The following is a 21,449-nucleotide window of genomic DNA, read 5'->3' as shown; positions in this document are numbered from 1 at the left end:
AGCCCTGCTTCCCAGGGTGCCGCCAGCCACCACCTGCTGATGGGAAGTAGAGAATAACATCTTTTGTTTTCCTTCGCCTCCACGTGCACGGCTTTTGCTACTGCTTCATTAAACTGCCTTTATCTTGACCCACAAGGGCTTTTTCCATCTTATCATGTCCCCCCCATTCTGCTGAGAAGAGGCACGATAGCGCAGCTTGGTGGGCACCAGGCACCCAGCCGAGGTCAACCCACCACACCTGTATCCCCCCCATCTCGAGCACTGTGAGACCCCTGCTGCAAACCCCACCGCTCCCCTCCCTGACAGGAGGCAAGGACTGCACTTGAACTCTTCAGCCAGGCGCAGCAGCAGCTTGTGACCACACCAGGATTGCTGCCTGTGTATTTATAGGCATAAAGACGGTCGAAGGCTTCATTCAGATACTGCCAAGCAAACGGTGCGTACACCCATACACACTGCATTTATTGAGTAGAGCAGCAGACGCTTTACTCTGATGTGTAACTTATCTGGAGTCAGCAGGAGATACAACCAGCGTGACCTCAGTACGATTCACTTCTGGGTTTTGAGGGACCAGCAATAAAATGTTATCACGGCACTTCAAAATAAGTCAGAAGAGTACCTCTTTGCTTAGCTGAGACCGGAACTGTCACAACCTTTTTACTAAGAAATGTAAGAAAATGATATACCATGAAGAAAGGTGAGTGTACTAATGTGTTGCCCCAAGAAAGTGCCGTTTACATCTAGGTTCGTTAAAACTGGAAAACTAAACTATTCAAGGGAAAACTCCTCCTATGAGAGCATTCCCTGCTACAAAAGGAGACAGTCGGAGATTGAGGGCAACAATAGCCTCAGTACAAATGCAATGCACATGATGGGATGACGGGTTTTCCTCAGGTGACTACAGCACACGGGCATATAAAATGGTGCCAATCTGCAGCGCAGCTGGGGCCAAAGACAACTAAAATTCAACTGAAAAATGGAAGGGGAATGAAAATAAACAGCTATGCAACAGTGGGGTTTAGAGGAGGGCAAGCCAGGAAACTTTTGATAAGCCTCCACGATTCAGTTAGAGCTGAAATACCAGCCCTGGTTCCCCATCTTTGACAGCTGCCTCTACATCTTACTCCTAGGGATGTCTGAGTCCACCAAGTGTTGCCAGAAGAAGGCCTGTATCCTGCGCCACGCGTCCTCTTGGGCTTTGGCATGCTCCCTCCATTGCCCTCCCCAGTGCACAAACACCCCAAGCACTTTGTGGATCGAAGCCTGGCACAGAGGCAAGTATGGTGGCTCCAAGAGGTGCCCCGCTCCAGAGTAGGAGCAGAACTCTACTTCCCGTCCATACTGCCGAAGGCGCTGGACAGCATCCCGGCAATAGAGGTCACTTTTCCAGTTCATGTCATCCAGTCCGGACAGGAAGAGGAACTTAGCCGAGGACCTCTCCATGGGAATGTGGCAATCCCAAGTCGCGGGGTCCCTGTGATCATGTAGGACATCTGAAAAATCTACTAGGCCAGATTCATCCCTGGTCTTCATCCTCCCCAAATCATACGGGTGGGCAGGAAGAGTGAAACCATCCCCCTGCAGGGGAATTAAGCTATTAAACCCGCTTCCAGATATGCTGACAGCTGCCTTGATGCCAGGTAGAAACGTGGCCATGGAAAGGGCTAGATCAGCTCCTTTAGACAAGCCCAAAACACCAATCCCTGTGTCTTTCACCTGAAACACAGTTATGAAAACAACCGTTATCAGCTACTCCTCATTTCCTGGGCTGACATAACATCTGCAGTCCTGCTTCCTCACTCCTCACCCAACTAAGACCACCCAACATTTTACCCCTCCCCTCCCTCCGTTCAGGTTATACCACTCCTGTATCCATCCCTTTGCTGAGCCTCCACAAGAGTGACCAGGAATTCTAAAGCTCCTCAACATTTTCCCTCCTGTAACACTTTTTCTTCCTTGTGACCCCTATAGACAAAGCCTCTCTGCTCCCTTCCCATCCCAGCTAGACACCTGCTCTCAGTATTGTTATTTTACTGCTCCCGTCTCCAAACCTCCTCAGTCTTCTCTCTTCAGGTCTCCTTTGGAAAACCACTTTTTCATGGGTTTACCGGCACCGATTTTCTTTCACGCTACTGTTTTTTTGACACTCTCCTACAGCTGACCTGTTCTATCTTCTGCTCTGTCTTCGAACACAAGGTTCATTACACCAAAGGCCGAGTAAGCCCAATAACTGTTTAAAGTGACTTATTTATAGTGAAGGCTCTTTGCACCAAACTGATTTTGTAATACGTGTCTTGTAAGAAGTTTCAGAGCTCTGTGAGAAAAAAAGACAGACAAGCAAGGCTGAATTCTGCTCTCACACTGGCTACGTTCCTGTTGTCCACATGCTAGAACATAAGTAACTTTGTGAAATTAATATCACATTAAGTAGCACTCCATTCAAAGTTTAAATGCCACTTGATTTCTCTTGGTCTCTTTCGATTTAAGTATGATAACATATTGCTATAAAGTGTCTTTCCCATCCTACATACTTGTTCAAATACAGCTGCAGCTTCTTAAGACATGGCGCACTCTCCAGTGCCACAACTGTAAGGGATTCTGTTACAGCGTTTTACTACTGTCTTGTGAAACTTACTTGGAATCAAAGCCTGTAACATCGCAGAAATAGTAGAAAAGGTCAATGGGCCTTTTTTCCTTCTAAAATCTTGACAGATGCAAAAGTGGGGAAAAAACCTAAGATTTCCTGCTTAAGGAGTTTTGTGCTTCTCATCCAGGACGTGCTTCGATTTGATCTTACAAAAACCACTGGTTTTAGCACAACAGCCCCCTACAGACTGTTACAAGACACTGTGCAAAACCAGCTACCCAGCTACTTGCAAAACTAGAGTTGAGGCCCGTGCTTTTCCCTCCCTCATATCACGCTGTCTTTCCCGCAACCCTGTCTCCTTCTAACATCTCAGAAACTTAGATGCATTCAGTGGCATACAGCACTGCAACTAGAAAACCAGAAAATAGTTTCCAACAGGAAGAGCACTGTTAATTTGTCTCTCACCTGTGGCTGCTTCCGCAAAAAGTTCACAGCTTCCTCAAAATAACTCAGTTCAAGAACGTCTGGCATAGCTGGGAGATCTTCAAAGGCCATGTAGGCAAGAGCCAGCGTCACGAAGCCTCTGCTAGCCAGGAGACTCGCTCTGTATTCAACAAGACCTCCTCCCGATCCATACAAATCAATAAGTCCAGGGAATGGACCACGTCCTGCAACGAAAGGGGTGTGTGTGTATATATGTAATGAAAGAGAAAAGCGTCTGTGGTTGTCCTTTCAGTAGTGCCCCCTCAGCGTGCACCAGGACAGCAGGTATCGGAAGGAAATCATGCTCCGAAGCTTTCCGTGGAGGTTGCCATTCTCGGGCACACACACAGAGTCACTGTAAGAACAAGAATGTGGATACTCTCTCTCTCTTAGCAACTCCTTACAGCAGGTTCCCACGCTGGGCATCCTTCTCCCACCGTGAATTTCAGCTGACGTTGCCCAGATGTGCCCAGGCCAGTGGGTTCCCGTGAGCAAACAGTATTGCTGCATCAGCCGCGCCTCATTAGGAGCTGTGCTAGCAGGTTTTCCAGGGAGGGAATTCTCGGGATATGAAATGCACCCACAAGTGCCAGCACTGACCTACGCCAATCCAGTCGTCGGCATGATCTGGGTAACTACCCCTGGGTTTCTCAGTTCTCCTGCAGCCCCAGGACCTTCTCGCCCTGCTGCTGCTCTGCCCATCGTTACAGCCAGGCTGCCCTTAAGGGATGCAGTGTCACAGCAGCTGCAAGGGACTTTGTACTCACATGGAGCAAGACACCTAAGCGCTGCCCAAGGAATGCAAACTGCAATTCACCCAGGGAAAACCAGAACTGAGTGAAAACTCACCAGCAGGGAGGAAGAGGGTTGCTTTCAGACGACCTTCTCTGACTGAAATCCTCTTCACCCCCTCTCCCAAAACCCATCGCTCGTTGGTGCATTTTCCCAGCAAGCAGCTCATGTCCCCGTGGCCCTCGTACACCTCCAGGTCCACGCGGAAAGGGGTCAGGACGTTCCTCTTTGCCAGGCGCTTGTAGGGAGCTTTAGCCCGCAGAGACCAGAGCAGCCCCATGGGCTCCACGCCCCGGTAGCTGCCCCCCAGCGCCGGGGAGCGGCCGAGGTCCAGCTCGCCGCTGCTGCCCGCTCTGTAGCGGGCGTGGGCTTCGAAGAGCTCCCCGCTCTCGTCCCGCAGGCTGGCGCGGAGGGTGACGGCCTGCCACGGTGCGAGACCCGCCACGCGGATCTGCACGGGGTCATCCAGCAGGCAGCGGGGGGCTGGCGGCCCCGCCACCTCCGCCGCCACCTCCGCCGCCATCCCAGCGCCCGCGGGGCCGGCTGCCCGCTCCAGCGGCTGCGGGAGGCACCGGGCTGCCGGGGCCGGCGCCGAGCGATCTCCGGCCAAAGTCCAGCGGCCCCGCCGTGACAGCTTCCTCCGGCCGCCGAGCCGGGCTGCTGGGAGCCGTAGTTCCGCGCTGCAGCGAGCCGCCGCTGGCTCCGGCGTGCGGGGCCAGGACTAAAAGCCAAGGACACGAAGAGATCCTCCCTCGCCTTCCCCGAGCGGGGCGGCCCAGCGTCAGCTGCAGAACTGGCTCGGGCGCTTTGGCCAAGGCGCAGCGCACACAAACAGGCCAGAGGGCCTGAAGCAACGTGCTACCTGCAACCCAGCCGCCAAACCAGGCCTGCCCTTCATCGCTCTCGAGCTTTCGGTCATGGCTGGACAAGCACCAGAAGGTAAAATGATGCTTTATGCCCTAACTGTGTTTCTTTGAAAACCAGAAGAAACAAAGATTAAATTTTTCTTCCTAATAACCCATCTTGTCTAAAGGGTATCTGCATTTTTCTAATTAACATGTGGAAAATACAACACACACCCCCCCTTGCTACTGTTTCTACAGAACTGCTTGAAGATTTGACCATAAATACCCACTTTCTGCTTTCACAGACAACAACCCCACCTTTCTGCAAAGTTTGTGTATTTAACAGCCTTCTAGTCCTACCCAGAGGGGCTCGGCCAGACAAACAGTCTCATCCAGTTCCACACCAATGCACCGGGAAGGTAATTGTTATTTTTTTCAATTCACTTTACAATTGTAATTTTGTAAAAAAAAAAACCAAAAAACCAAACAACAAAAACATTTTCTAATATTTATTTCATTGTAACATTTTTTTATTTTTGTAATATTTTTGTAATTTTCTTTCTAAGATCTCAGAAACTTAGATGCATTCAGTGGCATACAGCATTGCAACTAGAATAAAAAAAAAAAAGCCACAAAAAATTTGTAATATTTTAATAATAACATGGAAAACAGCCAGCACTGACATCCTCCTAGATATCCTCCAGCCACCACACCACTTGAAAAAAAAAAAAGAAATAAATTAGTACAGAAATAAGCTTTTAAACTGGCCTTTTATTGCAGAAGTAGTAATTTCTCCCCATCAAAACACCACAGCTGCTGAATGCAGTGAATTACAACTGGACAGGACTTTTGCCCCTGGCAGAGTGCGTATGTTGGACTGATGCAGCCTGATGCGCAGGTGGGTGGCAGAGCGGATTCCTCGTCGTCTGCTTGGTTTGTTATGAAAACAATCTGTAGATCTGAACAAACCGTCATGGCTTCTGTTTTCAGATTTCCAAAACCTGGATTGCCTCTCGCTTCAAATTTCATTTTGCTCACCATCACTGAGGCAACATGTCAAGAGCTAAAAATGTTATTATCAAACCTTCCACTTACAAGCCCAAAACCCTCGCCAATTGATCCGGGCTCTGAAAGCAAGCAGAACAGCCATGACCTGCTTGACAGATGGTGTTGAGGATAATTTACTGTTCAGTTCCTTCCACTTGAATCATGCTTGTACTCCAGCCACAGATGCCAATAACTGTACCACATCAGAGAGATCATAGCTCGAGTCTCCCGCCTCTGCTACAACACTTCCACGGCCTTTGTGAGGCAATCTAGTAGTTGATAGTAGCTGTACTTAAGGTCATATTCCATGTCATACCAATAATTCACTGAGGGGACAAGAAAAAGGAAAAACATTTCTAAGGCTAGAGTGTAATGATTTACAAATGTATTTAAGACTGTTCTACACGGTTCGGCTAGTACAGGCTTCTCCTTATTACTGACTGGACTTTGAAATGGGAAGATCTTTGACTACAGCCAAAAATAACATAAGCAAACATTAAAGCTCTTTACTAGTGCTGCCAATGCAACTCTGTCATAACCCAAACCAACTCCTCTTCAGACTGTACTGGGGGCTCCTTGGAGCAGAAGCTGGAAAGTGTTTAGGAACAGAAAATGCATGCTTCTATTTAGGCCAAAAATACCCAATATGCTGCGAAGTTTAATATCTGGATAGGAACCCCTCTTCCTCTGACTGTGTAAAGGATGGCAAATTCACCACTACTTCACAGTGGGCACCAATCAGACAAGGCTTTAATTCTGCTTCTAATTTTAATTTTGGTGTATGTGTCCTAGAAAAAATAAGCCAAGCAGTATAATATCGCAGCAACGGTTCTTGGAGGAGGATATGCTCTAACTTCAGATGTTCACTGGACCAACAGAGTAAAGGCCAAATAAACTCATCAACTATTTAGCATTTCTGGCAGACAGAGAAAAGGAGAGTGGCTGGGGGCTTGCAACTGGAAACAACTCTTTTAAGGACCGATGCAGCACTACTGGGGAAAAAGAATCAGAAATAGTGCTTTACCACTAGCTTGCCTTTTTATCACAGTGTTGCAAATACTGGGGAAAAAAAAGGGCTTGCAATATTTGCAGTGTTACACAAATGTTCTAAATACTCTATTTACTCTTCCAGGGCAGATGGGATTACTCCAGGTAAAGGACAGCAAACACTTCCTCAAACCCTGCAAAACTTGCAAATAACACTTTGCACCATCCCTGCCCCTCCACCAGATGAGCACTGCTTGAAATTCTGAAACTCCCTTGGGGAAGGGAAAAAAAGAAAAAAGACAGAGATGATGATAAACGCTACAAAGAAAGAGATGACAAGACTTTTGATAAGTGCAGGAGAGCAGTAACACAAGCGTAGGCTCATTAGCAAGGCAAGAGACTGGGTCAGAGCAGATTCCAGCTCACATGACAAGAGACTACCTTCCGTGTTGTGTCTACATCCATGCCTAGAACTCATACACTTTCTGGTTTCCTTTTCTTCTCCAGATCCTTTTTTGCTGGTGTGATCACAGCACACAAAACACACAGTTTCCATAACCAGTTTGCAGTTAGCGGGCTAGGCAGGCAAACGGTTTAGCTCCACGTCATAAACAGGAACTGCATCGTGATCACTGAATCAGCTATCCTTCGACAACTAGAAAGGCCCTTCCTTCTGCTACATCCCTAGCACTTGCCAACAATGCCATGAATTTACAAGAAAAATGGACTGCAAGGCGTTAGCCCCATGTGCCAAGATCATTGTTTCCTCCTGAGGAGAAGCAGACGATCTTAAAGGGATCTTTGGTCCCAGTTATGCTTTGCTGTGGGACATCTAGTTGCACAGTCACCACCGTTCAAACACGCATCTGGAACTGCTGTGTATTTTACCTGCTATACAGCCATGTGATTGCTGCACGTGATGGAACCAGAGAGAAGGCAGGTATAACATCTCACCAGCTTTCACTGTACACTGCAAAGGCTTTGCCTTAGCATACTCTGGATACTGTTCCAGATTCGGGTTCAAGGGGTCCAGGGGGATCCAGGGCACCTAAAAGCAACAAAGTATGCATATGGTATGGACCCTGGCAAAAAATTCCAGCAAGCTGCCAGAAAAACAACTGCCAACCAAACCTATTAAGTTACAAAACATTTCTTTTTGCCTCACAAAACATGTATAGCCACACAGCTTTCTACATTCCACTGGGAATAGGTCAAGGATGCAAAAATTTGCCTCCTTCAGTGAAGCATTTCTAATCAGGGAAAAGGTGCCAAATGTCAGCCATGAAATTTCAGCCTCGTGACACACTTTCAAAAACACTTCCAGCCCCTTAAGTCACTTACTCCTCCTACATTCAGTACACGAGTATTTTATCTGCACCGCTCTTTTTAGAAATTCTTCTTCTAAAGCTGTCTGGTCTAATTTTATTCCCAGCAGCTAAACCCCCCTTTCTGCTGGGAAATCCCTCTTGCCTGCCTTCATTTCTTGTACACCCTGCAGTGTCACAACCCTCAGCACTCCACCGTACTCCATTACAGGCATGTTCCCATCAGATTCCATGAGCACCACTCTGGAAACACAGAAAAAGCCCCAGCTGAAGTTCAGCTGTAGCATTGGTCACACACCGCAGAGGCAAAAGGGGAGAGAAGAAACAAAAAGCTACCAAGCTTTTGTAAAGTGCCTCCAGACGTATACATTTTAATCAAATAAATACTGCTACTAAGAAAACACAATTTACTCACTGAGACAGGTATTTTCTTGCGCTGGGTGATACTGCTGTAGAGCAAAATCTAGCCCCGAGTAGAGGGCCAAAAGAAAGCAAATGCAGGAGTCTCTTTCAGTCTTAATGAAAATAAATTCCTTCATTGTTGACATATTTAAAGTCCTTTACTGGATCTATTTAAGTTTGGTGCAAGGAAGATAGTTTATGGTATCAATGGTTTCAGATGTGCAGGAAAAAGTCTTTTCTGGAGGCTGGGTATCCTTTGCAAACAGTAAAACACCAGTGAAATACCTGGGCACTCTCTTTGCAGCAATGAAGGATTCCTAAATATCAATCAATATGCTCAGTTTAAGGGTTCAGCAGTGCCCAAAACAGTCTTTACTGTATCAACTGTGTCCTCCATATGCTTTTTACCTTATCTGCGTTCTTCTCATCCACAATTTCAAATGACCCATCTTCTGATACCTGGTAGGTTGCTGGCTGATAGAGCTCTGAAACCACAGAAGGAATTAAATGACACAACTCAGCATGGTACTCAAGAGAAACTAATGGCAGGGCATCTCACACTTTCACCAACTGCAAGAAAAATTAAGACAAAACCGTTTTCAACTTACTGTCCTCACTGTCCTTCCCTTTATCCATTTCAAATTGTAACCAGTTTCTTAATTTTTATTTTTAAGTCAGTCTGAATACTGAACTGCCTTCCTGTTTGGAATTCCAACCTTCTTTCTTCACAGGAATTATTCTCCTCAAAATCCATTTTAATCCTGGTCTTATTTTGTTCCAGTAACTGTCTTGTTTCCCTTTTGCAAGTCACAAATGCATCCCTGACCTGCACATTGTTCTATATTCTGGCGTTCCTTCTTCGGTCAGTCTAGCAAGACAGCACCCGCAGGAGTTATTAGTGACTTGTGGCCAGCCTTTCACTCCTAATTCCATCCAACAGGGCTCATCAGCTGCTTCAGATACTGTAGGCAAGTTGCCCTTCTTTCACTGATTCAGCATGTGTGGTTTTCTAAGCCCTCCCTTGAGAGAGTTTCTCTCCTAGCCTGATGTTCAAAAAATGGAGTCATCTTTTTACTACACACTATAAAACATAAGCGTTATCCCTGTTTTACCAAGTACTACTCATATAACATACATGTGTTTCATACATTCACATACATATGACACCATCTCTCCTGTAAGGACAGGCTGAGAGCGCTGGGGCTGTTCAGCCTGGAGAGGAGAAGGCTCTGGGGTAACCTTCTTGTGGCCTTTCAGTATATAAAGGGGGCTTATAAGAAAGACAAAGACTTTTTACCAAGGCCTGTAGTGACACGGCAAAGGGCAATGGTTCCAAACTGTGAAAGGGTACATTTAGACTGGATGGAAGGAAGAATTTTTTTATGATGAGGGTGACGAGGCGCTGGCAGAGGCCGCCCAGGGAAGCTGCGGGTGCCCCCTCCCTATAAGTGTGCCAGGTTCAGGCTGGACGGGGCTTTGAGCAGCCTGGTCTAGTGAATGGCAGGGGGCATGGACTAGATGATCTTCCAGGTCCCTCCCAACCCAAACTGTTCTACGAGTCTATGATTTCAAGGCGTGTAAACAAAATAAAACAAAACGAACAAACAAAAAAATACTGCAGCCGCATGCATATCTAGGCAAAATTATATTAGTGTCATATAGCACTCTGCATTCACTTAATTTGATGGTTTGAAAGTCAAGGAATGGGAAAGTAAAGTCTTCTTTTATGACGTATAAAGTTAAGCTGTCCACCTTCCAGACACTGCAACATAGCATACTACTGCACACATAGGAAAGCAACCCAAAGAAACAGAGCAAACTGAAGAAACAGAAAACAGGCAATGCGAAGTAATGCTGCCATAAGAATCTCTTCTTTAATTTCTTCAGTTTTCAGAGATTCAGTTAGTAACTTTGGTATTTCATTAAATTACAGCTTACTTTTCAGCTTCTTGGCTTTCTTCCTAAAGAATTAGCAGGAAGAATCCAAACCTGCAAAACGTCAAAGCTGACATGCTACAATACCGACAAGATACTTAAATAATTTAAATATTCTAAAGCTGAAGAGACTGCCGTATCAATGAACCTGTTACTGTACAGGACTGGAAAACTTGACCTCAGAGTCATGTTTATGTTACAAACTACCTGCAGCACAGAACAGAAGAGATTTCTGTTCACACTGGAAAGCGTAACACTGCATAAGCATCAGAACGTTATCTCTGCTTCCCTTTTCGTATCCTTCAATATTTTAGTCTCTCCTCTTTCCAGCCTCCAGACATACGGCACAGTAAATCATGTACCATAGGGGATGAAGGGACGGTCACTCGGTGGATGCAGTAGGAAATGCTTCTTTCCAGATATCACACAGTACAAGTTCTCATAATGATCCTTATGTACTAGGATTGAGAAAAAAAGACAGGCAGAGAAAGAGAGAAAATCAGTGTTATTTCCTGCTTTACACCATAAACTACAGCAAACTGAAAGCATCAGCTTGTCCTCTTACTACCAGGCCGCTCCTTCCTGTTGCGGCCAGCAGCAGTGGAAAGGAACAACACATGTTGTAGCAAATGTATTCAACAAAGCCAATGAGGGCCTCGCCTGACACAACGCCAGGCAGACGCACCCAGTGCCACGGCAGCGAGAGGCCGCAGCAGTGCAGGAGAGCAAACGCAAAGAAGCACATTAAAGTAGAACTGCCTTGTCAGAAAAAACACACAGCCCTACTGCGCCACCAACCCAAAACAAGCCCGCTTAAACTTATGCTGAAGGCACACAGCAGACCTACAGCACCGTGCAATACGTACAAGATGTCAGAGCAGCCGATTCCCCAAGCCAGAAATTCACAGCATCAGGCTTCCTCCCTGTATGGTTAGGGAACAGAGAAATGTTGTCAACTAAAAAAGAATTTTAAGCATCACGCTCAAAAGAGTTTGAGATAATTTTCTGCCAGATTCTGTCCTTTACCTTCCTCCGTAACTATGACAGGTTTCATTGCAAATAGCACCACGATCAACAGCAACCTCCTCCTGCGCTGGAAGCCACTTTAGTGCCCATCAGACTTCACAACATCATGTTACCCAACCCCAAACTGACAGTTACGATCCTGTTTCTGTGTTTTGAATCCTTAAGACTTAGCTCACAGAGAAAGTGAAGCACCTCTACACACAGTTGCAAAAGGAGATTGAGCTCACAGTAAGTAGTTTTCATCAACATTTTAAGGAAAGGCATGCTGCAAAATAGAAGGCAACTGAAACAGAACAGCATAATACTGTAATTTTACCAAAGGAGGTGGGGGCTGCGTGTTGTTCCATTTGTTATGCTGCTCTTGGTAGCAACAGCATGAACTTGAGTCAAAAGATGACTCTAAATCAGTGAAAAGCCACTATACCAAGAGAAGCGCTATATGGCACTACCAAACTGAACTGTGGCATCCAGAAATAGAACAAACGCTCACCACATACCTAGCAAGACTGTTTCACAGCTCCATACAAAACATTTATGGACTGCAGAAGGAATAGTAGGTTTACCAAGTGCCTCGCTCATCCACGGTATGTCAGGCTGCACATCACAAACAAGTTCAGGAAACTCCTCAGTGAGGTTTGAACACTGCTTCTGCACATAGAATACGTTGGGAGAGGTCACTTTCTTCTCGACAATGTCCAAAAAGTCCGTGAACGGCATTCGGCGCTCCTCTGGCATGACAAACCTGTCCTGAAACACTGCATCTGCATAACCGTTTGGTGTTACTGCCACAGACACCACCTTGGGACCTACTACCTCCCTGCAAAACAAATCAAAGGTTTATAGCCAGACCTGCAACTGGCCTGTATACTGGGCACCAGTTATTTTGAAAACATTTCTCAGGCAGCAAACATAAGCAGCCTAGCGTCCCACAGCCGAGTGTCTCTCAGCTAGATTCTCTACTGTCTGGGGAGGACTCTGGTGTTCTGCTCCGACTGCTCCCTGGTAAGGCCACTGCTGTATCTTTTGCCTCCGTGAACCCTCTCCTGCCCGACAAGCGAGTTTGCAAAGGAGCTCCCTCTTCCTCTGTGCAGGCAGAGGGGCCCCTTCAGCTGCTTCTCCTCATGTATGGTGGTGGAGCTTGATATTCATAGGACCACTCAACCCAGCCAAATCTGTGTGGCCGCATGTTCAACAGCAACTGAGGAGAGGGAGGGGGGCAGGCAGGGACTGACAGACACACCACATGGCTGACAGCCCTTAGTTCTGCAGGAGATTTAGCTTTAAACCCACAGATTCGGGTCTTACCCACAGGGTTTAGGTCTAACCATAAATCCCCTCTTAAATAAGTTTTCTTTGAAAATTCTCATCATTAGAAAGCCTTTTTTTTTTTTTTTTTTTAAGCAAGGTGTGCTCCATCACAAACAAGTCAGCACTCCAGCCGGGCTGCCGAAGGCCCGGGTGGCGCACGGCGAGGGGATGGGTGCTGCCAGCCAAAATGCTTGCCCGTACCACATCCCAGCCGGCCGGGCTGGGCCTTTGCAGGAGCAAATTTATGCCGCTTTGGCCAGGCCGACCACCTTCACCCCGAACCCCGGAGGAGCCCGGGTGAATCCTGGGGACGAGAGCGAGGCCCAGCCGCCCGGACCGCCGCGGCCGGTGCATACCTGAGGTAGGCCGGCGCCCACCGCTCCAGCGCCGGCCAGTGCCCGAGGGCGTTGCGGATCACGCAGGGCTTGTTCGGGGCCACCCACCCGCGGTAGAACTCCAGCGGGGACGGGGCCCCGTCAAGGCAGGGCACGGACTGCGGCCACCCCAGCTCTGCGCGGCAAACGGCTCCGCTCAGCCACGGCCAGCGGCCTCCGCGCACCGCACGGCGGGCCCCGGCCGCCCCCCGGCCCCCACCCCGCGGCCCCCCGGAGCCAGCGCGGCCCCGGGCCCAGGCGCTCCCTCACCCCGGGGCTGCGCGGGAGGGGCCGGGGCCGCCCCACGGGCCCCTCCGGGCCGCGGGAGCCTCGCGCAGGCGCTACGTGAGCGGCGGAGGCGACAGCGCCGCGGCGGCTGCGGGACCCTGCCCAGGGCCCCGGTCTCACGGGACGAGCAGCTGCAGGCGCCATTTGCGGCCCGCAGCAGCCCCGCCGCCGCCCCCGGGCCCTGCCTCCCGCGGGGGTCCCCCGGGCCCTGCCCGCCCCGCTCACCGCGGGCCTCCCCCGGGAAGGCGGCCAGGCACTCCCGAACGGCCCGCAGCGCCGCGCCCGCCGCCATGACCGCCCGGCCCCGGCCCCGGCCCCGCCCCATGAGCGCCCGGCCCGCCCCCCGGCAACGACTGGCGCGGCTCGGGACCCAACGGTCACATGTTTATTGAAACGGTTTAAGACACGGGAGTACAAATGGATACAGAGTTAAAAACAGCTCCGGGGGAGCCTCACAGTGCAAAAAAACCCCAACGAACGATCTTAATTATTTCTTTCCAAATAATAAGAATAAAAAGAGAGAGATATTTTAAAGGATTATTAACCTAAAGCCAAAAGTATAAACCCGCACATTTATAAATAAAGCAGAAGAGTATTTTTTTTTAAATTTTTTGTTGTTTTACATGGAAGCGCGGCAGGGGGGCTCCATCCGCACGCACGAGTTTACCGAGGGTGCTTAAATACCTGTATTTCTGCGTTTGTTTTTTTCCCTTATATATAATTATATACATATTCTTTCTTCTAAAAAGCCCCAAGTTTGTACGTTTCTGCTCCCGGAAAGAAGCATCCCCGACTCCTCGGCGCGGCCTGCCAGCCCGGGGGCTGGGGGGGCTCCCTCGGGAAGGGGAGGACAACCTGAGAGGGGACGAGAGAGCCCCCATGGGCAGAGCCGCCAGCCGTCCGGGGGCATGGGGTGCGCCGGCCGCTCTGCCCACTGCACTGCCCCGGGGGGCACAAGAACGTGGGGGTGGGGGGGCGGCAGACCCGGGGGTCCCCACTTGGAAAGCAACGCTATTTACAGGACAGTAACAAACCAACAGCAGCAACAAATCAAAGCCAACAGCTACTCTCATTTCCACCAGGAAGGCCAGGGTGGCGGGAGCGGTATGTATGTAGGCCCATATGATGCTTCCAGGCATTCTGCGAAGCACAGAGCCTGGCCTCATGCCAGCGGCGCAGCAAGGGGCTCAGGCCCCTTCACCCACCAGCTGCTGCCCAGGGACCCCCACCCCTGTGGCACTGGAACCCACGCAGCTACATCCCCCATCCTCTGCAAATGGGGATTTCTAGGAACACTTCCTACTGCCAGCAATAGGAAGTTAGCAGGGAATCGAGCTGGAACAGTCTCAAACAACAAAGAGCAACACTGCCTCCTCAGCGGCAAACCTGTGGCACCAGCACCTCTTCCCCTGGGCCTCTGCTACTCACCCCCCACAGCCAGGCCTCAGCCAAACGGCACACAACTTCGCCATTTCAGAAAAAAACACACTCTCAGAGGACAACAAGCAAAGAAACAAGAGGCCCAACAGACCCTGTTTAAACACAAATACGTTCCAATTCCTTCCACAATTAGAGATCACCACCTCAGGCCTAACGCTACTTTCCCCAAGCCTTTCTGCACTGTATTTTTCACAGGCATTGGCCAAACGGCGTTTCTCAGGCCAAGGCCATCTCTACCGCTACTCTGGTTTCACACATGTCCTACACATACTAGTCTATTTTAAACTACGCAACCATCTTCCAGCTGATCTACTTGCCCAACACTTCTCTTACCATCATCCTGATCAGATTTAACCTCTGGTTTCCCATACACAGCTGTGACCCCACACAAAATCCATTCCAGGAAGCAAAGCCCGCTTGGATCAGTCTAAAAATCAGATTTGCTTCATGCGACTCATTTCCAAAGAGCTTTGTTTCATACCACCACACCAGCAGTTGTTGCTCTTTACCTTAATGGGAATTCCACTCTCGCCACTGGCTCTTCTGTATGGCCTCTGACCCTTTTTGTCACTATCTCAGTTTAAATAACAAAATGGAGTAAGATTGCACAGGGAAGTAGTGTAAAGGACCCTCAACCCGTTATCACCGGTACCAAAAGATACCTGGGTTGAAGGGACTGCTATTTTACCTGAGTGTCTTGTGGCCCCAGTACAGCAAGAAATCTCCCACGCACTAGGACGTATGTTCACAGTCTGAAAGTGGAGGAACTAATCACCTCAAAAGCTAGCTTGACACACGCTAGCTCCATCACAGACCCAACATGACTGCCATCACACATTCCACTCGCAGCACCTCCAGCACACCTTTTCACTCAAGGAACCTGCCAGAAATTTGCCCTCCAGTTTTCAACGCGCCTGCCCTTGCAAAACCTCTCTGTGCAAGAGAAGCTGCCCACGGGACCTCGCACACCGGCTGACTCTGCACCGTGCAACGCTGAGACAGGACCAGGAAATAATGGTTTTGAAGTTTCAGTACAAGCCCACGGAAGGAAGGGTTAGCAAGGACACCTGAAACGTGATTAGGCAAATTTAAATTACAGGCAGAAGCAGCCGGAAAGCTCTCAAAGTGCTCCCCATGCTGCCAGCTCTCCAGAAGCACTCGGCGGCAGCAGCGATCACCCAGCAAACCTGCCGGGGGAGAGCGAGAACTGTAGATTATTCAACCCTGGAGTTATTCGGAAGAAACAGGTCATCCTACACCAGTCTGGCCAGCCCTGTAGAAAAAAAGGCTGCACTGCAGCTCTCCCGTCACAGAAAGACAGAGACGCCAGTGGACCGCATTTCCAAGCGCCACAGGGTTTCAGAGAGATGACAGCCTGGACAGCAAAATGAAAGAAGACTGCTTCATGCCTGTAACCTGTGGTGCCAAGTGATGCAGCCGGGCTGCCTTCTCCCACCAAAAGCTTGTTGCTTGCATTAGTTTTATAAACTGGGATTACATTGCTCTGCCTTAAATTAAATACAAGACTGACTGGCGATGGAGGAAGAAATAAAGCATTTTTGTGGGATCTGTCCCTGTTGTGGAAGGGAGGGGGAGTAAAGGGGAAGGTGCTGAAGAATTTCATCGGTTTGAAATTTTTTTCCTTTAGCTTATCATTAACCAAAAAAAACCATCGCTGGACAGCGTTAACCCACGACAAACACAAGTTAGCAGGCGCTTAAAGAAGCTCCGCGGGGTGAGGAGAGTATTGGAACACACAAATGCAAGAAGGGAAGATCTCCTGTTTCTCAGACCAGAAATTCATGAAAAGCCAAGAGGCTGGGGGCAGGGGAAATGGTGGTAACCACATCCCAAAGTATCTTGTTCAAAGTTCTTGGGAAACCATTTTCTGCAGGCAGCTGAAATAGCTTTACATAAGGTAGGAGGATCCCAGCTTTCTTGGGATGTAAATATTCTGATTTCCTGGAAAAGGAGGAAGACGACATTTTCCTATCACAGCGAAGTGAACAAATGACAGGGATGAGCTATTGCACTGAAGAACTCTCCAATCCAGAGTTATGCTGTAAGAGCTGGAAACCAGCTTTTCCATGTCGCTTCTCAACAAATAAATCATCACCCTGAATTTCCCAGTCACGATAACATCGAAGTCAAAATCCAATTCCTAGTCATGAAAGGTGGCGGAAACAAACTTTGATGTTTTGCATCTAAACCCCATTTTTAAAATGTCTGCAGAAACCCCAGTCTAAAGTATCAATATAACATCAAATTCCAGATAAAAACACCACTATTGAATTCATTAAGTAATTTCCAAAGCATGGTCCAAGGGTTGCAGAGCCTTCCCTGGCAGCAAATGCAGATAGACTGGTGTGGGGACTGTCTTGAGACAAGAGAAAAGCAGACAGGGTTGTCATGACAACAGCAGGATTACTCCAGGTGACAAAACTAAGGCAGGAAAAGAAAGAACGGCAAGACAAGATTTAAGCAGAAAACAGTTCATTAATTGCACAGACACTCCAGCCTGTCTCCCTGTTGGGGGTTTATAATACAAAGATTGTTTCTCGCTGGGATATGGCAAAGGGATTGACAGTTTTCGTTAAAGGACAAAGATAACAGTCACAAACGTGACATAGAGCAACAGTCAGAAAAATAAATTAATAAATAAACCCATTAAAAGTCTGCTTCTTGATTCTCATGAAGCCTTGGGGAGAAGGGATTGGCTTCACTTGGACTCTGTTTTTAGTCAGCAGTTCAGAATTTCTTGAATAAACCAGATTTTAGGTACCAAACATCCTGACCTCCTGGCTATGAAGAAATTTCAAGGCAATTTCTCCAAACTCCTCTTTTCAAGGCTTTGTCTAGAGACAGGAAGTTGAAGATCATCGGGGAAAAAATACTAAAACTGTGGCCAGCACACTGCTAAGAATTCGAGCAAGTCAGTTGAAATCAATTTGTAAAGGTCTCCCCACCAGCCCCAGAGCACTGTGATGACAGCATCGGCTTGAAGCTCTCTCTGTGGTCCTCCTCCTGGGATTATTTCTGTGTATTCACAAACACCGGAAAGCCTCCCCCCTTAGAGTTTTTTGTCCATGCGTCGCTCCACAGCTTGCAGCAATAGCTTTGAGTACTGTTCCAGCAAAGCTAGTGTCTGCTCATCTCCCAGACTCTTGGGGCTCGGTAGCTTGGCACCACATCCCTCATTCAGTGGGCTGGCGGCATCTTGTGGCTTTGCCAGTGCCTCCTTAAGCTTTGGAAGCTCTTCCTCATCCTTCAGGGAGTCCAATTCTTTCTTCATTGAGGAGAAGGTTTCTGTCAGGAGGCCTGCTATTTTGTCTTTGTCAGCAGAAGACTCTGTATCATTTAGTACCTGAAAATACAGGGGGGGGGGGGGTGGGGGGTGTAAGAAAAGAATGCACTGGGGTTTAGGTGGAGCACCAAGTAAGCAGTTTCAGCCCTTTAGGGAAGTGAAGCCACAAAGATCTGCAGACCACTCAAATGTCCTTCTCTTCAACATTCGAGACTGCAATTTAGTCATACAGCAGGGCATGCCTCCAACACTGCTAGTCACGCAAAATCCAGCAGCATTGCTCCAAGAGGACAGAGATGGGAAGCACATTTTCAGGCAGTGCTCCCCTTGTAAGGGGGCCTAAGGAGGTGCGATGTCTCCCAGCTGCAGCACAAGGCCACAGTCTCCTTTTCGTCCTGCCTGCCAGCTGCAGGTCACAGGAACCCAGCAAGGTCAGAGCGCTAATGCAAGCGCTAGGGCCAGAGGTGCAGAGGACCACATGGCAGAAGCTCCCTGACGAAGGTTCTGGCTCGTTATGGGAGGCTCGACAGACCGAGGCTAAGCAAAGAGATGAAGAGCTGTTACATTGCTCTGCACGTAACTCTGCTCTGGCAGCGAGAGGGACAGGCGAGTGGCTGCACGTTCCCTCTCACAGCTGGATTCCCATGGTATCTCACATTTGTTAATCCTTTTCTCAGGCATCAAAGACAGAGAACAGACGGGGATAATAAAACTTAAAGCTCCTCTAATATTTCCTATCTCTGAAGCACTGTATAAATAACAACTAATTCCCTAATACCCCTTTGAAAAAGAAAGTACTGATGTCTTCAGTTTACACATGGGCTAAACAGACTGACAAGTTAAATTGATATGTTCAGAGTACCAAAGTAAGCCACTGGGAAAATCTAAAAGCTGGAAATCAGGAGTTTCTGCCTCCCCGGTACGAGCTTAGGGTGCAGTCGAGTGGATAACCAGGCAGCTCGTGTCACTGAACAGCCCACCAAGAGAACGCCTTGAGGCAGCAGGCACACACATTCGATGCTCGCGGGCTGTAAAGCCAACCTGCTGTAAGAGAGCCCGTGTCTGAGGTCACTCACCATGCGGTAAAGGTGAATAGCTTTGCGCATGCTGTCCTGGAGCTCGGACACCACGTGCTCACACTGCTCTACGCTGATGCACGATTCTGAAGGGGAGAAAAAACAAAAACCCAGACTAAGGCACAGACACACTCCAACATCCACGACCTCACAGTTGAGTAAGAAAACAGTTTTTAAAATACGTATTTCAAACACCACATGTACACTCTTCTTATTCCTTATTCAATTTTTAAGACTGGTTTGAGCCAATCATTAAAGAGGCAAGTTCTGCATAAGCTTTCTTTCTTACTACCCAGAGATGCTGCTTGTTTCGAACATTCCTGTTTTCCCAGTCTTTAGCCTCTCCAAAGTCAGCAATGTTTTTTCTCAGATCGCAGATTTTTGTTACGGTCAGATTACCCATGCCATTCTCAATTACAATTAAAAGTCAAGTTTGAATGAAGTGGTAAAAGGGACTAATCCGAACAGCCTCTAATTTAGCCTCCACCTTGCCAGAAATCTACACACTCCTCCTCCTGTATCCTTCTGCACAGCGTGCAACCAGGCACTGAGGATGAAGGATTACACTGAATTATTACAGTGTTCTCTAGTGAGGACTGAGGTCCAGAAGAGTGTTGACAAACCACCTCAATCACAACAGAATCGCATTTTTGAGTTCCCCAGGATATGCACCGCTGACACACCGTAACTTGACAATGAAAAACAAAAGGAAGCACACCATCTCCTGCCTGCCCCCACCAGGTATTATCTCCAAAGCATCAGAGTTGAAGCCCTGCAATGTTTTAATAAAATCCACGCTTTCATGAGTTAAACATAGACCATGAACAAAGACATAGACAGACACAAAATCTGCAGTTATCTTCAATTTGCAAAGGCCATTGGACTTCCTTTTGTTACCTAAAACCAAAACTTGGTCATATTAGCACTATTATTTCTGCAATTCTAAGAGCATCATCTTTGACAGGCTGGAGGGGACCTTAACTAATTTCATGAATACATCTAGATGATGTGTAAACAAATACAGCTAGAAAAACATTTATACATAGACAAACACATCTAGAAGAACAAAGGGGCACGAACAAATCCTTCCATCTGCATTTTTTGTTCCCAAATCACCCAGCCTTGTAGAGTTTGAGCACAGTAGGCTTCACTGCAGCCCAAGATTCTTGGTTGGGGTTTTTTTTCCACCCATCCCCTTCTTTTTTCTTGCTGCCCCCTGCCCCCTCCCCCCCCCCCCCCTTTTTTTTTTTTTTGTTTTAAACCCAGCTGTTTCTTCTCATGATTGTTTCTGGATTTCTCCTCTGATCATGCTTTTTACGCTGGTCTCCAGCTCTGTGAGCTGCCAGTCTGGAGAAAGGTCATGAACATAACATAAATGCTTGAGTAACAGGCATTTTCCACCTCTCAGGTGTGCAGAGCAGAGCTCTTCAGAAACCAGCAGAGAACATTAAACACAGCAACAGTATGAAGCACTTCTACAGCATTTTAACTGTAGATGTCAAAATGCTTTAACAAAGACAATTCTCTTTGTCCAGCAGCTACTTATAGCAGCTGTTATGCAGGCAGGAAAATGGAAGGACAGAAAAATTAATTGGAAACCCAGTCACAGAGCGAGGCAGAAGCAGAACAGGTCTCTGTCAACCCTAGAGTTCTAATCAACTGCCACACCGTGATCCACAGAAGCCACAGTAAATTGGTCACAGCTATAGCCAACTTGGATCTAAACAGCTTTTCCAGCATGTACCACTAAAAATTTGGGAAACATGGTCTGAAAGAAGCTGAAGGCTGACAGCTGTCTGCTGAGAACAAAAAATTAAAATGGGGGATCCACTGTGCTAAATCATTCTAACTCACTACAGGATGCTGCTAAATATTCTGTCAGGGTATGCTATGTATTGGAAGCTGCTTAGAAAAAAATAAAATTAAAAAAAAAATCACTGCTGCAAAAAAACCTGTTTTCTCTGCACTGTCTGTGCTAATTCTGCAAACATAAACTCCTAGCAACTGACCAAAACCCGTGTGATACATAGCTTGATTCCCAAGCGTAGAAGAGAAAACTCAGCCTAACCAGTACAGACAACTGGGCTGTTACTCCTCTGCTGTAGAGTGTGATTCCACAGCTCCCGGCTGCATCTGCTGCTGGAGGAAACCTCACTCCGGAGGGGAGGGTCTGAAAGTTTTAGAAATGCTCACTGTTCTACCCTATGGTGTAAGAACAGCAGGTCCCTCA

The 21,449-nt window shown here is 47.9% G+C and overlaps 3 protein-coding genes and 1 long non-coding RNA gene across 8 annotated transcripts in view; 1 reads left to right on the top strand and 3 right to left on the bottom strand.

Annotated features, from left to right (window-relative positions):
• Positions 1–437: 437 nt before the first annotated feature.
• On the bottom strand, positions 438–4,399 carry LOC119151685 (acyl-coenzyme A thioesterase 1-like). Its single transcript, XM_037395874.1, has 3 exons — positions 3,920–4,399; positions 3,053–3,255; positions 438–1,716 (listed from the first exon to the last, which is right to left on the bottom strand). The coding sequence occupies exons 1-3, from the start codon at positions 4,383–4,385 to the stop codon at positions 1,114–1,116; spliced, it is 1,272 nt and encodes a 423-aa protein (XP_037251771.1). The 5' UTR covers positions 4,386–4,399; the 3' UTR covers positions 438–1,113.
• A 30-nt stretch (positions 4,400–4,429) lies between these two features.
• LOC119151687 lies at positions 4,430–7,623 on the top strand. The gene is made up of 3 exons (XR_005105505.1): positions 4,430–4,801; positions 5,013–5,126; positions 6,887–7,623. It is a non-coding gene; the product is annotated as an uncharacterized LOC119151687 (long non-coding RNA).
• Positions 5,459–13,709, bottom strand: JMJD7 (jumonji domain containing 7). The gene is made up of 8 exons (XM_037395875.1): positions 13,625–13,709; positions 13,094–13,247; positions 11,993–12,246; positions 11,270–11,326; positions 10,766–10,861; positions 8,877–8,953; positions 7,630–7,789; positions 5,459–6,080 (listed from the first exon to the last, which is right to left on the bottom strand). The coding sequence occupies exons 1-8, from the start codon at positions 13,689–13,691 to the stop codon at positions 5,992–5,994; spliced, it is 954 nt and encodes a 317-aa protein (XP_037251772.1). The 5' UTR covers positions 13,692–13,709; the 3' UTR covers positions 5,459–5,991.
• A 58-nt stretch (positions 13,710–13,767) lies between these two features.
• MAPKBP1 (mitogen-activated protein kinase binding protein 1) overlaps positions 13,768–21,449 on the bottom strand; it is a 103,928-nt gene continuing 96,246 nt past the window's right edge. For all 5 annotated transcript variants that reach the window (XM_037394569.1, XM_037394571.1, XM_037394570.1 and 2 more), the window contains 2 exons: positions 19,220–19,305; positions 13,768–18,203 (listed from right to left, as the gene is read on the bottom strand). In XM_037394569.1, coding sequence (XP_037250466.1) covers positions 17,910–18,203; positions 19,220–19,305 — 380 coding nt within the window. In that variant the 3' untranslated portion in view covers positions 13,768–17,909. The remainder of the gene's footprint in view (positions 18,204–19,219; positions 19,306–21,449) is intronic.

The sequence above is a fragment of the Falco rusticolus genome, chromosome 7 (assembly GCF_015220075.1).
Source record: "Falco rusticolus isolate bFalRus1 chromosome 7, bFalRus1.pri, whole genome shotgun sequence".
Lineage (NCBI taxonomy): Eukaryota > Metazoa > Chordata > Aves > Falconiformes > Falconidae > Falco > Falco rusticolus.
The sequence above is the reverse complement of the archived record's forward strand: the minus strand, read 5'-3'. Positions and strand labels throughout refer to the sequence as shown.

What these genes read in the sequence shown, in the direction of transcription:
- JMJD7 (XM_037395875.1), bottom strand. Translation starts at nt 13,691, where the DNA reads ATGGCGGCGGGCGCGGCGCTGCGGGCCGTTCGGGAGTGCCTGGCCGCC. An exon ending in CCGTCCCTTCATCCCCTATG is followed by an intron (nt 8,954 to 10,765) that starts GTACATGATTTA and finishes CTGTGGTTTCAG; the next exon opens with AGCTCTATCAGCCAGCAACC. An exon ending in ATGAGAAGAACGCAGATAAG is followed by an intron (nt 7,790 to 8,876) that starts GTAAAAAGCATA and finishes TGTTGCTTTTAG; the next exon opens with GTGCCCTGGATCCCCCTGGA.
- LOC119151685 (XM_037395874.1), bottom strand. Translation starts at nt 4,385, where the DNA reads ATGGCGGCGGAGGTGGCGGCGGAGGTGGCGGGGCCGCCAGCCCCCCGC. An exon ending in AACCCTCTTCCTCCCTGCTG is followed by an intron (nt 3,256 to 3,919) that starts GTGAGTTTTCAC and finishes CTTTCGTTGCAG; the next exon opens with GACGTGGTCCATTCCCTGGA. An exon ending in TTTTGCGGAAGCAGCCACAG is followed by an intron (nt 1,717 to 3,052) that starts GTGAGAGACAAA and finishes ACTGTGTTTCAG; the next exon opens with GTGAAAGACACAGGGATTGG.